This window comes from Conger conger, chromosome 5, assembly GCF_963514075.1.
Source record: "Conger conger chromosome 5, fConCon1.1, whole genome shotgun sequence".
Taxonomy (NCBI): Eukaryota; Metazoa; Chordata; class Actinopteri; order Anguilliformes; family Congridae; genus Conger; species Conger conger.
In genome coordinates this window covers 65,435,181-65,451,293 of record NC_083764.1, presented here as the reverse complement: position 1 = coordinate 65,451,293, position 16,113 = coordinate 65,435,181, and the positions used below count along the sequence as shown (strand labels likewise).

Here is a 16,113-nt window from a genome sequence, read left to right as displayed (position 1 = left end):
CTGTGGCTGTGCCCCCGCCGGGCGGTGACGGTGGGGTCGCCATGCCTTGGTTTATGTGTCCCCCGGGGGTCCCCAAGTTCTCTGGTGATGAAGGCACAGCTAAGTATGGGGAGTGGCGGGCTCAGGTACAGGCGATGCTCCGGGTGCAGGGTCTCACAGAAGTCCAACAGGCTGGCTTCATTGTGGGGGCTCTGGATGGGCGTGCCCGGCGGGAGGTGCTGCTGGTGCCGGCTGGGCGGCGGAACACGGCGGCCCTGGTGTGGGCCCTGTTGGAGGAGGTCTTCGGTCGTCCTGTCCCCCTGGCCGTGGCCCGCGCCCATTTTTTCCAGTGCCACCAGGGCTCGGAGGAGTCCCTGGATGTGTATCTCCTGCGGCTGGATGTGTATCCCCTGCGGCTGGATGTGTATCCCCTGCGGCTGGATGTGTATCCCCTGCGGCTGCGGGAGATTCACATGAGGTGGAGGGCCCGGGAACCGGGTGAGGAGGGGCCGGATGATGCCATTCTCCGGGACCAGTTCCTCCTGGGCCTGCGGAGGGGCCCCGTACGACAGGAGCTCCAGCGAGAGGTGAGGCGCCGCCTGGCTGTTCCCTTCTCAGAGGTGAGCCGGCAGGCCCGGGAACTGGAGCTGGAGCAGCGGGGGGATGAGGGGGCAGCGTGTTCGGTCTCTCGCTCTCTTCCTTCCAGGGCGCCGGCGGTTCCAGCGCCGGTTGTGGACGTGGAGCGGTGGAAGGCGGAGGTGCGGGCAGAGCTGAGGCAGGAGCTCCAGGACCAGATGGCGACCCTGGGGAAGGCCCTGGTTGCAGAGATTCAGCAGCAGCTGTCCCAGGCCCCGCTCCCCCAGACGGTGGGCGAGGCGGCGCCGCAGGGGCGGGGTCCTGTTGGGACCGGGCTTGGGCCGAGGTCGGGCCGGTTCCGATGGGACGCTGAGTGTGGAGGGGCCGGTCATATGCAGCGCGACTGCCCCCAGCGGGCGCCGGTAAACTCCCGACCCTGTCCGCAGTAGGGCGTGCGGGCGGGGTAAAACAGCAGGGAGATGGTGTTTGCCCGCCGTCTGCAGCGATGCTGGGAGTTTGCCCTGAGGCGGTGGTGGAGGCTGGAGGGGTGAAAGTGCCGTGCACCCGAGATACGGGCTCGCAGGTCACCCTGTTCAGTGAGGGTTTCTTTCGGCGGTGGCACGGCGATCTTCCAGTGCGGGACACCTCCAGCCTAGAGTGGCTAACCCTTCGGGCGGCCAAAGGGCGGGATATCCCTTTCGTGGGCTATGCCCTCATGGATTTTGTTGTTTGGGGGCGTGATGATCCCGGGGAAGGGGGTGATCGTCGTCCGAGATCAATGCCTGGGGTGGGATAATGCGATCCTAGGCATGAACGTGATCGCCCGCTGTTGGGAGGAGGTGGTGAGGGGTGTGCAGCCCGGCTCTCTGACCTTTTCTGCCTCTCACCAGGGTCGGGCACGCCGGGCGTAGGGTCGGGCACGCCGGGGCGTGGGGTCGGGCACGCCGGGCGTAGGGTCGGGTACGCCGGGCGTGGGGTCGGGCACGCCGGGCGTAGGGTCGGGTACGCCGGGCGTGGGGTCGGGCACGCCGGGGCGTGGGGTCGGGCACGCCGGGCGTAGGGTCGGGCACGCCGGGGCGTGGGGTCGGGCACGCCGGGCGTAGGGTCGGGCACGCCGGGGCGTGGGGTCGGGCACGTCGGGCGTAGGGTCGGGCACGCCGGGGCGTGGGGTCGGGCACGCCGGGCGTAGGGTCGGGCACGCCGGGGCGTGGGGTCGGGCACGCCGGGGCGTGGGGTCGGGCACGCCGGGCGTAGGGTCGGGCACGTCGGGCGTAGGGTCGGGCACGCCGGGGCGTGGGGTCGGGCACGCCGGGCGTAGGGTCGGGCACGCCGGGCGTAGGGTCGGGCACGTCGGGCGTAGGGTCGGGCACGTCGGGCGTAGGGTCGGGCACGCCGGGCGTGGGGTCGGGCACGCCGGGCGTAGGGTCGGGCACGCCGGGGCGTGGGGTCGGGCACGCCGGGCGTAGGGTCGGGCACGTCGGGCGTAGGGTCGGGCACGTCGGGCGTAGGGTCGGGCACGCCGGGCGTGGGGTCGGGCACGCCGGGCGTAGGGTCGGGCACGCCGGGCGTGGGGTCGGGCACGCCGGGGCGTAGGGTCGGGCCTTCGCTGTCTGTCACCGGGGGCGGTCCGGGATGTAGAAGTGGGGGGTGAGGACTGGTGGGTGGGTCTGGTTAAAGAGTTCATCAGCAGGAAAGGGGGTGTGGCTCTGAGCCCAGCAGGAGGAGTGTGGGGTATAGGGCGGTTCTGTGGGCAATACAGAGCCATGACCTCCCCATCTACACTCCTCACTGTGCAGAGGAACCTCCAGAGGGTCAGAGTACAGCTGGACTGGGACAGGGGGGAGGTGTCATTCTCTGACCCCAGTGACAACACTCCTCTCTACGCTTTTAAACACTCCTTCACTGAGAGACTGTTTCCAATCTTTAGTACTCTGGGGACTGTGCGGATCTGTCCACTGGAAGTGTCTGTACGTGTAAAATAGCACTGTGGGATTGGTAAACATCAGCTGAAATGACAGGGTTGTATTCATTCAACTTAGACCATGTTTATAACAAATGTCATAAATAAAAACACGTCATAAACTAAATATTGTCTATTATTTGAAATGGAAATTGCAAGAATGCAATAATGGGAAATATCTCATCTCATCTCTGATATAACCTCACAATATAATTACGGAATCATTCCTGTGGTATATGGTGGTATTGTAAGTACACTGGTGTGTATGTGTGTGTAAAGAGTTCTGTTACAACTGATATTCCTTTTTTTTTTATCGTAGTTTTTGTTTTGCCACTTGCTGCTGTGACGTCCGGCAGTGGGAGACCCCTCTGCTCCACAGGTGATTTAGGTCGGCTCTCACCCGATGTGGGGGAAAAGATGAACACAAACTGAAGTTTTGGTGAAGACAGTCAGACCTACTTTCGACTCTCCAATCAGCCTGTCTTTGGACTAGAGAGGTGACAAATCATCAGTTTTTGTAACCGGTTACGATCCCATTTTTTGAACGGTTAACCGGTTAACCGATATTCCTTATGGCCGCTAGGGGTCGTATATATATATTTTAAAAATGATCATAATAACTGGATTTCTGATAAATGTAATTGCATTTTCAAACCTTGTTTTGGGCCATCTTAATAGTTAAATGTCAACACTGAGTCTGATAATAGTAAGTCAGCCTAATTACCAATTTAAATATTTACGTTGACATTGTGCAGTGTAACCTCACAGTTGCAGAAATCTGTAGTTAAATCGCCGTTCTTTACGTCCATGCTGGTCGATCGTGTGTCCTTTTTTAAAATGGCATCGGTTAAAATGATAATTCTTCATGTTTTCATCCCTCTGTCTTCTGATAGACTTGATTGGCATGAACTTTGTAAATATGCTGCTGTTAACAACTACGGGGTTGTGCACTCAAAATTCCGTGGTCACGCACTATTTGCCTGATATAATATAACACCCGGTCTGTTTTACCATAGGTCTAATGATTTTACTTCAATGCCAATGCAGGTCTATGTACAATTTGATATGCTCTTATGTGACGGTAAACTTGCATTTTATATACCAATGCATGTTATATGGCGTGGGACATTCATGGTGGTGAGATTAACGTGCCCATTTTTCGCTGAAAGTAGGGAATTTTCGCTTTCAATATCCAATGATAAATAGCCTGATGATAATTAATTGCTTTATTTATTTTTATGTGGATACCGCACAGTGGAAAGCGAAGTTCGGTTTGCTGATAGTTTAAATTCGCCTGTCAACTAATAAACACGGATGAACAAACGCCATAGAATAAGCCATAAGAGAACTAACAGCTACAGATTTAAAACACACATAAATTATTTGACAACTGTACTACTGTAGCATTCAATTCCACGCGGTGCATTCTTAACCCTCTGAAATGGCCGCAGATTGCTTGCTTGTACGACTGTAGCTTGTGGATTTCAATGTAAACAGCGTATTGTTATATTTTGTGCAATGATGTATTGCTTTGTTTATTTTTATGTAGATAGAATGCATAATGGAAAGCTACGTTCAGTTTGCCGTAGTTTGAATTCGCCTGTCAACGAATAAACACAGATCTTCTGTGAACCTTAGAAAACGACATAAGGTTACAATTAGCCAACCAACAACCACAGAAATCATTTGATAACTATTACTGTAGCATTCAATTCCCTGTGGTGTTTGCATTCTAAACCCCCTGAAATGGCCAGATTGCTTGTTCAAACTACTGAAGCTAGTCGATTGCTAGTTTAGAATCGCAATAATACGCGTGGTGATGTATTTATTTTAAACTGAGCTTACAATTTTACCCTCAGAAAAAAATCAATTTTTTTGTAACCGGTTACAAATCAGTTTCGGTTAACGGTTCACACCCCTACTTTAGATTGAGGGAGGAAACCCACACGAACACGGGGAGAACATGCAAACTCCCCACAGAGAGGCCCCGGCCGACCGGGATTCGAACCCAGGACCTCCTTGCCCCTTGCTGTAAGGCGGCAGTGCTGGCCACTGCACCGTCCGTGCCGCCTTCTTCGCCTTATGTTTCCCTCACTACGAGCACCTGGCGGTCGAGCTGCACGTTCAGGCCTGTTTTCCGTTCTGGTTCCTCAGTGGTGGAATGACTTGCCTACCACTGTCAGGACAGCAAATCCCTCCCCCTATTTCGACGCAGACTAAAAACACACCTTTTCAAACTCTACCTTAGTCCTCCCTCCTGATTTCCCCCGCCCCCCTTTCTGATACCCTTATCCCTCTTGTAAAAAAAGAAATTGCACTTATGACTGTATATTTAGAACAGCACTTCCTATGTATCTTCCTAGTTATGGATGTGATGCTTTGACTTGGGGAATAACCTATGCACTTGTAAGTCGCTTTGGATTAAAAGTGTCTGCCAAATGACTAAAATGTAAATGTAAAAATGTGCACTAAACCAAATTACATGAGACGATCAGTGAGAGCCTGGAGCACGCCGCTCCAGAAGGCAGGACGAGGTGAGGATAGGGGGGTGCTCTTCCTGCCCAGGTGAGTCACCTGTGGAAACGGTGGAGGTGTCCCGTGCCCTCCTGTTCTTCCTTTCTTCCATTAGGCCCACAGCACACACCAGAGGTCAGGAATCTCTCGTTAATTAAGTCTAATTAGGGACACTGCGGTTCGGTCACCACACTACAGGCTGAATTTGATCAGTAGAGGGATTCGTGCTGCTCTTTTCCTGACCCGTCACCAGTGTGTCTCCCAGGTGTGTGATGAGGTAAGTCTCTCTCTCCGGTGCAGTATGAACGCAGACAGAGACAAATACGCCCCTCATACGCTGGGTTTGGGCTCATTCCACACTCACTTGAGCTGATCTGAGATCAGTGGAGCCCCCCCAAGGCTCCCTCGTTGAAAAACAATCTCAGCGCAGAAAGGAGGCTGCAGTGCTGGGATTGGGTGTTCAGGTCAGCCAATCATTTCAGGAAAAACACAAAAGAGGGTGGAATCAGTAAGGATCCTACTTTATTGAGTCTAACCTCCAGAGATGCCCTTAAGAACCAAAAATCAAGCTTCCACCTTAGGCTACTATGCACATCTCATAATACATTTCATTGTTTAAAACGCATCCTCTTGGCACAAATAAAATAATGTTCATAACAGTTGTAACGGAGTAGCGCTTTAAAAAATAATACCGACTGAATTACTGGTCTTATTGTTCACTGAAAGTGAGAACACTGATTACACTCTTCCGGTTACACAACCTTACAATACAGCAGGTGTGTAATGCTCTTCGTTACGTTCAGCACACAAACGGCAGTACTTCAGTTTCAGGGCGGGGAACGTGAGCATTCTGTACCGTCTGCTCGCCTGCTGAAACAAACTCCCTCCCGAATGATTCTCTGCATCACGCAAAGCAATTCGCTCCCGTTACGTTGCGATCGACAGGCAAAAATTAAACGCATCGAAACGCATCTCTTCTGCTGCTGAAATCGTAGGCACTTTTATCGTGACTGACGCGGCAAATGCCACGGCGTTTCATTTCCGCGCACCGCGATTCCCAGTTCACCGGTGCATTCTGGGAAAAGCGGGAACGCTTCAGGAGGGTCCCGTGGTCTCGGCCGCGTAACGTGTTGCCCCGCTGGCGGGTCCCCAGCGCAGCGGCAGAGGTGGTGCGGCGCTGGAGTAACAACCCTTTCCTCATAAACTCGCATCCTCTCCACGCTCAACAAGCTCCCCCAACAAACGGAGTATTAGTCTCAAATCTAGTCAAATAGGCGGAGCTTTTACGAGTGTTTACATTTCAAGTTCTAAAGACGTTTTTTCAAAGCCTTATATTCTTAACTAATTGTAACAAAACTGTTAAAAAGAATAGTGCTTTGGCATATCTAGATTGTCATTAAGCTTGAGATCGGCTAGGCAGGACCAGTAAAACTAGCAGCAGGGATATGTTACAATGCCCAACACGTGTACACGTTCAATATATTCCGTTAAACATTTTCCAATGTTTGCGAGCAATATATAATATTATTACATATAATTATTTACAAATACATGTGAGCTGTACTGCACTGTTAAAATTAGATTCTGAGCCCAACGCGAGTTAGATATTCTTGCACAAGGAGGCAATTTGCACCCTTCAGCAGTAAAGGCAGTGAGACATTGCAAATCACTGTCTATTCTCTCTCCTGATATCGCTACAGCCCTGCTCTCAAAGCATGCGTAAAAACACCCTTATTTTGATTATGTTCATCATGTTAATAACAAAATAAAGTTTAAATTTAGTATCGTAGTAGTAATTTATTTTTGCATCGACTTAAAAAAAAAAAGGCACCTCCAATCCCAGCTGAATCTGTAATATCCAATTTGTGAGCGACTGTGAGGACAAGCGTGCTCATACACGCCCCCTGCTGCTGCCTCAGGGGAGTGAAGATGAAAGCACGCAGGGCGGGGGTGGAGGAGACCCAATCGTACGTCTCGATCCCTAAGCCAATCACGCGCCACGCACATGCGGCACTGGCAGGGGGGGTCGGGTTCCGTCCGAGGGCGTGGCCATCACCGCGCCGACGAGCACGCCGCAGTTACCCAGGAGTCCCAGCGGTTTGGCGTTCCGCCATCGCCAGGCACTTATTCTTAAATCAGGAGCAGCCCAGGGGGCTGGCACACACGGGGGGAAACGGAGACGGACAGAAACGAACGAACTGAAACACCGAGACGTCGACGCCGGCCCGTCTCCGTCTGGACGGAACCGTTTCTGTCGCGCCCGTGTTTCCGGGGGGTGGATATAGTGACGGACGGGAACAGCGCGTCTCGGACAGATGTACTGGGTCACGCCGTCGTCAGCAGAGACGCTGGCCTTCCGGATCAGAACTGCATTCAACAGCGGCTAACTGCAGCATATCCACCACCTGCCCTGCCCTGACCACCCAGAACACACACACACACACACACACACACACACACACACACAAAACTTACACAAGTTAGTAACAACACCATGCAGAAATGATGTGCTTAACGGAGTCAGTTACCGTCCCGTGGTAACTGCGGGAGAAGTTGTGTAACGTAGCGCAAACAGAACAGTAGCGCTTTTTGACGCCGTTTTCCATGAGCGATTAAGAACAGGCAAATGATGCTTTGAGGGCTAAGCGAGTCTTTGTTCAATAATGTTGACGGTCTTTACAGACCAGACGCACTCACTCACCGACACATGCAGGCAGGCGCACGCACGCGCACGCGCACGCACACGCACACGCACACGCACACGCACACGCACACACACACGCACACACACACGCACACACACACACTCACACTCACACACCTGTGTGTACACAGCCACAGTAGCTGGCTGTTACTGATGTAGCGTTTCCTGATGCAAAAGGCCGAGGTCCAGATGTGACATTATCCCAGTGTGTGAACAGAGCAGGGACTGTCCTCTGCACCAATAAGCAGCATCATGTCACAGAGGCAAAAATTACTCTTGTGCTTCCACCATGGACAACGTTAGCCAAAACCCTGAATGCCGTACTCTCACACTCACACCCACACCCACACCCACACCCACACCCTCACTCTCACACTCCCTCACACACTCCCTCACACACAGAAACAGTGTTTTCCTCATCTGTCATTTTGCATCGCTCCACACTCTCGGTGCAGACAGACGGGTCAGAGGACGTGGCCTGCCATCACAGCCCCTCCCCCCCGCGGTCCACAGCCCCTCCCCCCCGCGGCCCACAGCCCCTCCGCAGCCCAGCAGGCTAGCCGAGGCGGCGGAGGTCGAGCAGCAGAGCCCGGATCATGTCGTAGGTGGTGAAGCTGATGCCCACGGCGATGGGGCCCTTGACCCAGTTCATGCTGAGGCCCTTGTAGAGCCCACGCACCACGCCCTCCTCGCGGACGATCTGCCGCGCGGTGCGCGCGATGCCGGCGTAGGTGTAGGCGTGGCCGGTGACTCCCGCCGTCTGCATGCGCCGGCGCACCACGTCCAGCGGGTAGGAGGCGGACTGGCCCACCGCGCCCGCACACGCCCCGAACACCAGCCGCTCGCCCGGGTTGGGCTGGGGCCGCCCGGTCAGCTCTGCGGGGGGGGGGGGGGGGGGGGGGGGAGAGCAGGCGCCAGCGTTAGCCTCACGCCGGGAGCAACGGACGGCTAGCAAAGGTTCCGCTCGTTGTGAACGGCCGCGACTTGGATTTCTGGGTAATTTCGCTACAATAGAGTGCTTAGCCCGTTACCGGCTGGTAAAGAAATAAGGTCTATAAGGTGCGGGGCATGTTTATGGGTCTATGTCAATGGGGGGGGGGGGGGGCTGTATCTGGGTGTGTGGGCGTGTCTGAGGGGGCGGGGCTGTACCTGGGCGTGTCTGAGGGGGCGGGGCTGTGCCTGGGCGTGTCTGAGGGGGCGGGGCTGTACCTGGGCGTGTCTGAGGGGGCGGGGCTGTGCCTGGGCGTGTCTGAGGGGGCGGGGCTGTCGCTGGGCGTGTCTGAGGGGGCGGGGCTGTCGCTGGGCGTGTCTGAGGGGGCGGGGCAGGGCGTACCTCTGTGGAACTCCTTGAAGGTCTCGTAGGTGAAGAAGCTGAGCCCAGCATACGGGACCACGCCCAGGATGGTGGGCAGGAACCCACGATATAGCGTCCGCAGACCCTCCTCCCGCGAGATCCGCCTGAACACCTGCGCGATGTTACTGTACCTGCACGGGGTCAGGGGTCAGGGGTCAGGGGTCAGAGCAGGGCTGTGTGGAACACATTACCGCTCCTTCACTCTCACAACACCCCCAGCCTGCGCTATGCTCAACGCCTCGTGTGTGTGCATGTGCGTGTGCGTATGTATATATAGCTTCACAGTCTAGTTCTTTTTACAATCATTTACTTCTGCAGTAAAAATATGGTAAAAAGGAAGAAATCTTTAACAAAATACAATTATTGAATCATAGCAACAACTAATTATAGCTACAAATTGAAAAAAAATAAAAAAAATAAATCCTCAACTGCTGTGAGAAGCTAATGACATTAATTTGACAGTCATTTCGATGAAGCCCATCTTATGGATTTGGCCATAACTTCTCATCCACATCACAGTGGATGTTTTCAATTGCCATACATTCATTTGCTCTTGTAGGACACTGTCCCACAACAGGGTCTAACTTCTGAAATTAGTGCCAAATTGATTGTAAAATGACTAAGCATACAGAAGTTATGTACCTTAACCACTACGCTACAGTCATGTACCTTAACCACTACGCTACAGGGTCATGTAGCTTAACCACTACGCTACAGGGTCATGTACCTTAACCACTACGCTACAGTCATGTACCTTAACCACTACGCTACAGTCATGTAGCTTAACCACTACGCTACAGTCATGTAGCTTAACCACTACACTACAGGCATGTACCTTAACCACTACACTACAGTCATGTACCTTAACCACTACGCTACAGTCATGTACCTTAACCACTACGCTACAGTCATGTACCTTAACCACTACGCTACAGGGTCATGTAGCTTAACAACTACGCTACAGTCATGTAGCTTAACCACTACACTACAGGCATGTACCTTAACCACTACGCTACAGGGTCATGTAGCTTAACCACTACGCTACAGGGTCATGTAGCTTAACCACTACGCTACAGGGTCATGTACCTTAACCACTACGCTACAGTCATGTAGCTTAACCACTACACTACAGTCATGTACCTTAACCACTACACTACAGTCATGTACCTTAACCACTACGCTACAGTCATGTACCTTAACCACTACACTACAGGGTCATGTACCTTAACCACTACACTACAGTCATGTACCTTAACCACTACGCTACAGTTATGTACCTTAACCACTACGCTACAGGGTCATGTACCTTAACCACTACGCTACAGTCATGTACCTTAACCACTACGCTACAGGGTCATGTACCTTAACCACTACACTACAGTCATGTACCTTAACCACTACGCTACAGGGTCATGTACCTTAACCACTACTCTACAGGGTCATGTACCTTAACCACTACGCTACAGTCATGTACCTTAACCACTACACTACAGGGTCATGTACCTTAACCACTACGCTACAGGGTCATGTACCTTAACCACTACTCTACAGGGTCATGTACCTTAACCACTACGCTACAGGGTCATGTACCTTAACCACTACACTACAGTCATGTACCTTAACCACTACGCTACAGGGTCATGTACCTTAACCACTACTCTACATGGTCATGTACCTTAACCACTACACTACAGTTATGTACCTTAACCACTACACTACAGGGTCATGTACCTTAACCACTACACTACAGGCCATAAGCTGTTTGGGGCAGCGGGCGCGTTAGCGTTAGCGTTAGCGGGCGCTCACATCTCCTTCGGCGTGACGGCCATGCGGGCGCGCACCATGTCCAGAGGGTAGGTGAGCAGGGTGGCCGTCATCCCGGCCAGCGACCCGGCCACGAGGCGCGGCAACGGCGGCAGGGTCCTGAAAGAGACGCGCCGCAACGGTCACACAGGGCCTCCTCCGCCCCGTCACACAGGGCCTCCTCCACCCCGTCACACAGGGCCTCCTCCGCCCCGTCACACAGGGCCTCCTCCCCCCGTCACACAGGGCCTCCTCCACCCCGTCACACAGGGCCTCCTCCGCCCCGTCACACAGGGCCTCCTCCCCCCGTCACACAGGGCCTCCTCCACCCGTCACACATGGCCTCCTCCCCCCGTCACACAGGGCCTCCTCCACCCGTCACACAGGGCCTCCTCCACCCCGTCACACAGGGCCTCCTCCGCCCCGTCACACAGGGCCTCCTCCCCCCGTCACACAGGGCCTCCTCCACCCGTCACACAGGGCCTCCTCCACCCCGTCACACAGGGCCTCGTCCACCCCGTCACACACCGCCTCCTCCGCCCGTCACACACAGCCTCCTCCCCCCGTCACACAGGGCCTCCTCCACCCGTCACACACCGCCTCCTCCGCCCGTCACACAGGGCCTCCTCCACCCCGTCACACAGGGCCTCCTCCCCCCGTCACACAGGGCCTCCTCCGCCCGTCACACAGGGCCTCCTCCGCCCGTCACACAGGGCCTCCTCCACCCCGTCACACAGGGCCTCCTCCGCCCCGTCACACAGGGCCTCCTCCACCCGTCACACAGGGCCTCCTCCCCCCGTCACACAGGGCCTCCTCCACCCGTCACACAGGGCCTCCTCCGCCCCGTCACACAGGGCCTCCTCCACCCGTCACACAGGGCCTCCTCCGCCCCGTCACACAGGGCCTCCTCCACCCCGTCACACAGGGCCTCCTCCGCCCCGTCACACAGGGCCTCCTCCGCCCCGTCACACAGCGCCTCCCACGAGCTCCACACATAACAGCCTGTTTTAGGCCCATGTCAATGAACCCCTCTCCTGATCGGCCGGCTCAGAAGGGAAAATGGGACCTTTAGGGCAGCTCCGTCGGCCAGGCCGACACTCCGAGCCCCGAAACGTACTCGACGCTCAGGACAGACCGACGTCCCTGTGGAGGTAATACACCCCCATCCTCCGGGGGGCGCTGCGGAAGGCTGAGCGGAATTGGCAGATTCATGGGCATTCTACGTTGCGTTGGTGGTGAAGGTGCTTGACTGGGACCCGGAGGGTTGGTGGAGCCACAGTAAAGTCAGTGCAGCTGTTGGGCCCTTAACCCCACTTGCAGGACAGCCATTACATTACATTACATTAATGGCATTTGGCGACGTACAGTTGATTAGACTGAGCAGGAGACAATCCTCCCCTGGAGCACTGCAGGGAAGAATCTTGCGGCCACACCGGGGATTAGAACCACCGACCTTGCGTGTCCCAGTCCGTTACCTTAACCACTACGCTCCAGGCCGCGGAGCGGAGGACGGCGGCGGTGGCCCTTACCTCCCGGGGAAGTGGTCTCTCAGGAGGCCCTTGTACTGCTCGCCTTACCTCCCGGGGAAGTGGTCTCTCAGGAGGCCCTTGTACTGCTCGTGGGCGCAGAACGGGACGGCGGCGGTGGCCCTTACCTCCCGGGGAAGTGGTCTCTCAGGAGGCCCTTGTACTGCTCGTGGGCGCAGAACTGGATGGCGGCGTAGGGGATGACCCGCACCATGGTGGCGGTGTTGCCCCTCCACAGACTCAGCAGCCCGTCCTGCCGGTACGTGCGGTAGATCAGCCGGTACGCCTCCTGGGGGAGGGGCGAGACACACAGACCACGCCCTCAGAGCCACGCCCTCAGGGCCAGGGCAACGCCCACCACGCCACCCCAATGGTCCCCCCCCCCCCACCTGGCCCTGTCTGTCCGCCAAACACAACCACCAATCTCTGTCTGTCAATCGAAACTACAGCCCCGCCCCCTCTGTACCCCCAAAACTCCACCAATCTCTGTCTGTCAATCAAAACTACAGCCCCGCCCCCTCTGTACCCCCAAAACTCCACCAATCTCTGTCTGTCCATCAAAACTACAGCCCCGCCCCCTCTGTACCCCCAAAACGCCACCAATCTCTGTCTGTCCATCGAAACTACAGCCCCGCCCCCTCTGTACCCCCAAAACTCCACCAATCTCTGTCTGTCAATCAAAACCAGAGCCCCGCCCCCTTTGTTTTCCTACACGAGAATGGTCAGGTCTGGTCCTCCAGGCCCACACGGAGAACAGTGCTAAACAGTTCTAAATTTGCATACTAGCATACTACTGATTTTCATTTAAATCTCGTACAGTAGCGTGCCAAGTATGAGGTTTCGAACACAGTCCAGGTTCCCAGTACTCTTCAGCAACTGGGGACCGCCATTCTGACCATATTTGGAAATATCCTGCGCTTGGCAACAGTCACCAAGTCAACCAAGCGTCCATTTTAAGGCCAGGACACCAGTGGTGTCAAAAGTACAAAGCCATCGAGAGAAATGCATTTGGCAGTTCCTAGGCCGCTGCGTCGGGAGTATAAATTTGTTGTACGGTTTTGGAGTGCCACACTGTCCAGAGCTTGGTGGTGTGTCAGAAGTCTTTATTCCCACTCCTCTCAGCTTTATGTTGGCAGTTTGCCGGGGAACCTTTTCCTCAAAGTGGCGCTTTATCCACTCGTGGTCCGTGAGTAACTTTAAGATCCTCCTTCACGGACACGCCCGGTCCTCTCACCCCTCACAGCATTTACACAACAGCACATCCATTTCCTCTCTGGGTGGATATAAAACTGTAAATCTCTAAAACGTGAAACTCAAGACGTCACTGTGCGTTCGCATAGTCAGAGAGGTATGAGGAAGAGTGTTTTTGGAGGAAGATTGTGTTTATGTCAACGTCTTACCAGCACTCCACTCCCCGAACGTTATACTTCCTGGGGGGCGTGGCCACATTCCTGAGGGGGGCAGGGCAAGTCTCTCACTGTGAACACTGACCTTTGACCTTTTCCCTTTACCCTAACCGTATCTGTGAGATTGGCCCCTGGCCCCGAGGGGACTCTCTAACCGGCCTGAACAGAGACACACAGCTCTTACCTTAGCAGAGAATCTGTTTGAAGACACTGCAATACAGAGAGGAAATGCAATGCAATGAGAGCAACTGACTGGTAAAACTAAATAAATATAAATAACATGCATATTTCAGAATGTAATGTGGTCTTATCATCTTGATTATTTTGACTGTAGATATGAAACTTAATAAGCTGCCACTGCCCTGGATGTTGTTATAATGCGTAATAAGCGGCCGTTGCCTTGGATGTTATAATGCGTCATAAGCTGCCATTGCCTTGGATGTTATAATGCGTAATAAGCTGCCACTGCACTGGATGTTGTTATAATGCGTAATAAGCGGCCGTTGCCTTGGAAGATGATCTTGGTTCGGTCCAGAGGAGCCACGACAGTTTTGGCGACGGCACCAGCGAGAGCCCCAGACAGGAGGGAGATCAGCACCGTGCCGCCCTGCTTCACGCCCTGCAGAGAGAGAGAGAGAGAGAGAGATCACCACCATGCCGCCCTGCTTCACGCCCTGCTTCACGCCCTGCACAGAGAGAGAGAGAGAGAGATCACCACCGTGCCGCCCTGCTTCACGCCCTGCTTCACGCCCTGCACAGAGAGAGAGAGAGAGATCACCACCGTGCCGCCCTGCTTCACGCCCTGCTTCACGCCCTGCACAGAGAGAGAGAGAGAGATCACCACCGTGCCGCCCTGCTTCACGCCCTGCTTCACGCCCTGCAGAGAGAGAGAGAGAGAGATCACCACCATGCCGCCCTGCTTCACGCCCTGCACAGAGAGAGAGAGAGAGAGAGAGAGAGATCACCACCGTGCCGCCCTGCTTCACGCCCTGCACAGAGAGAGAGAGAGAGATCACCACCATGCCGCCCTGCTTCACGCCCTGCTTCACGCCCTGCACAGAGAGAGAGAGAGATCACCACCGTGCCGCCCTGCTTCACGCCCTGCACAGAGAGAGAGAGAGAGAGAGAGATCACCACCGTGCCGCCCTGCTTCACGCCCTGCACAGAGAGAGAGAGAGAGATCACCACCATGCCGCCCTGCTTCACGCCCTGCTTCACGCCCTGCACAGAGAGAGAGAGAGATCACCACCGTGCCGCCCTGCTTCACGCCCTGCACACAGAGAGAGAGAGATCACCACCATGCCGCCCTGCTTCACGCCCTGCACAGAGAGAGAGAGAGAGAGAGAGAGAGAGAGAGAGAGAGAGAGAGAGGGAGAGAGAGATCACCACCATGCCGCCCTGCTTCACGCCCTGCACAGAGAGAGAGAGAGAGAGAGAGAGAGAGAGAGAGAGAGAGAGATCACCACCATGCCGCCCTGCTTAACGCCCTGCAGAGAGAGAGAGAGAGAGAGAGAGATCACCACCATGCCGCCCTGCTTAACGCCCTGCACAGAGAGAGGGAGAGAGAGAGAGAGAGAGGGGGGGGGAGAGAGGGAGAGAGAGAGAGAGGGAGAGAGAGAGAGGGTGAGAGAGGGAGAGAGAGAGAGGGTGAGAGAGAGAGAGAGAGGGTGAGAGAGAGAGAGAGGGTGAGAGAGAGGGAGAGGGAGGAGAGTGAGAGAGAGGGAGGTTAGACACACATACAGACAGGGTAGGACAGACAGACAGACAGACAGACAGACAGACAGACAGACAGACAGACAGACAGTGGCCAGGGCATTCCACGGTTGCCACAAACAACGCATTCCTCGAAACAGGGAACTCAGTTGAACTGTGGTAGAAGATTAAACCAAGCGAGGTGAGGGGAGGGGGAGGGTGTGTGAGTGTGAGAGTGTGAGTGTGTGCACGCGCGTGAGTGAGTGTGTGTGTGAGAGTGAATGTGAGTGTCGCTGTGGGCGTGTGGAGGAGTGTGGGGGGGGGGGGGGGGGGGGGGGTGTGTGTGTGTGTGTGTGCGTGCGTGCGTGCGTGCGTGCGTGCGTGCGGAGGAGTGGGGGGCGTGTGTGTCGCTGTGGGCTTGTGGAGGAGCGGGGTGAGTGTCTGTGTGTGTGTGTGTCGCTGTGGGAGTGCTCTCGAACCTCAGGCTGGTTCTCAGGCGGGTCCTCAGGCTGGTCCTCAGGCGGGTCGGGCAGCGCCCTGTCGGGTGTGAGGTCCCCAGACCCCTGGCTTTCCTGTCCCCCATTCCCCATCGCAGGGCC

The 16,113-nt window shown here is 55.2% G+C and overlaps 2 protein-coding genes across 2 annotated transcripts; both read right to left on the bottom strand.

Annotated features, from left to right (window-relative positions):
- Positions 1 to 1,260: 1,260 nt before the first annotated feature.
- Positions 1,261 to 5,141, bottom strand: LOC133128987 (uncharacterized). The gene is made up of 2 exons (XM_061242792.1): positions 5,090 to 5,141; positions 1,261 to 2,165 (listed from the first exon to the last, which is right to left on the bottom strand). The coding sequence occupies exons 1-2, from the start codon at positions 5,139 to 5,141 to the stop codon at positions 1,261 to 1,263; spliced, it is 957 nt and encodes a 318-aa protein (XP_061098776.1).
- A 3,121-nt stretch (positions 5,142 to 8,262) lies between these two features.
- slc25a42 (solute carrier family 25 member 42) lies at positions 8,263 to 16,113 on the bottom strand. Its single transcript, XM_061243290.1, has 7 exons — positions 15,994 to 16,113; positions 14,330 to 14,441; positions 14,007 to 14,032; positions 12,545 to 12,705; positions 10,894 to 11,010; positions 9,067 to 9,218; positions 8,263 to 8,609 (listed from the first exon to the last, which is right to left on the bottom strand). Exons 1-7 carry the CDS (start codon positions 16,102 to 16,104, stop codon positions 8,290 to 8,292), a joined length of 999 nt encoding a protein of 332 aa, XP_061099274.1. The 5' UTR covers positions 16,105 to 16,113; the 3' UTR covers positions 8,263 to 8,289.

What these genes read in the sequence shown, in the direction of transcription:
- LOC133128987 (XM_061242792.1), bottom strand. Translation starts at nt 5,141, where the DNA reads ATGGAAGAAAGGAAGAACAGGAGGGCACGGGACACCTCCACCGTTTCC. An exon ending in CACCTCCACCGTTTCCACAG is followed by an intron (nt 2,166 to 5,089) that starts GTGACTCACCTG and finishes CCCCGGTGACAG; the next exon opens with ACAGCGAAGGCCCGACCCTA.
- slc25a42 (XM_061243290.1), bottom strand. Translation starts at nt 16,104, where the DNA reads ATGGGGAATGGGGGACAGGAAAGCCAGGGGTCTGGGGACCTCACACCC. An exon ending in AGAGACCACTTCCCCGGGAG is followed by an intron (nt 11,011 to 12,544) that starts GTAAGGGCCACC and finishes CGTCTCTTTCAG; the next exon opens with GACCCTGCCGCCGTTGCCGC. An exon ending in CTTCAAGGAGTTCCACAGAG is followed by an intron (nt 8,610 to 9,066) that starts GTACGCCCTGCC and finishes CCCCCCCCGCAG; the next exon opens with AGCTGACCGGGCGGCCCCAG.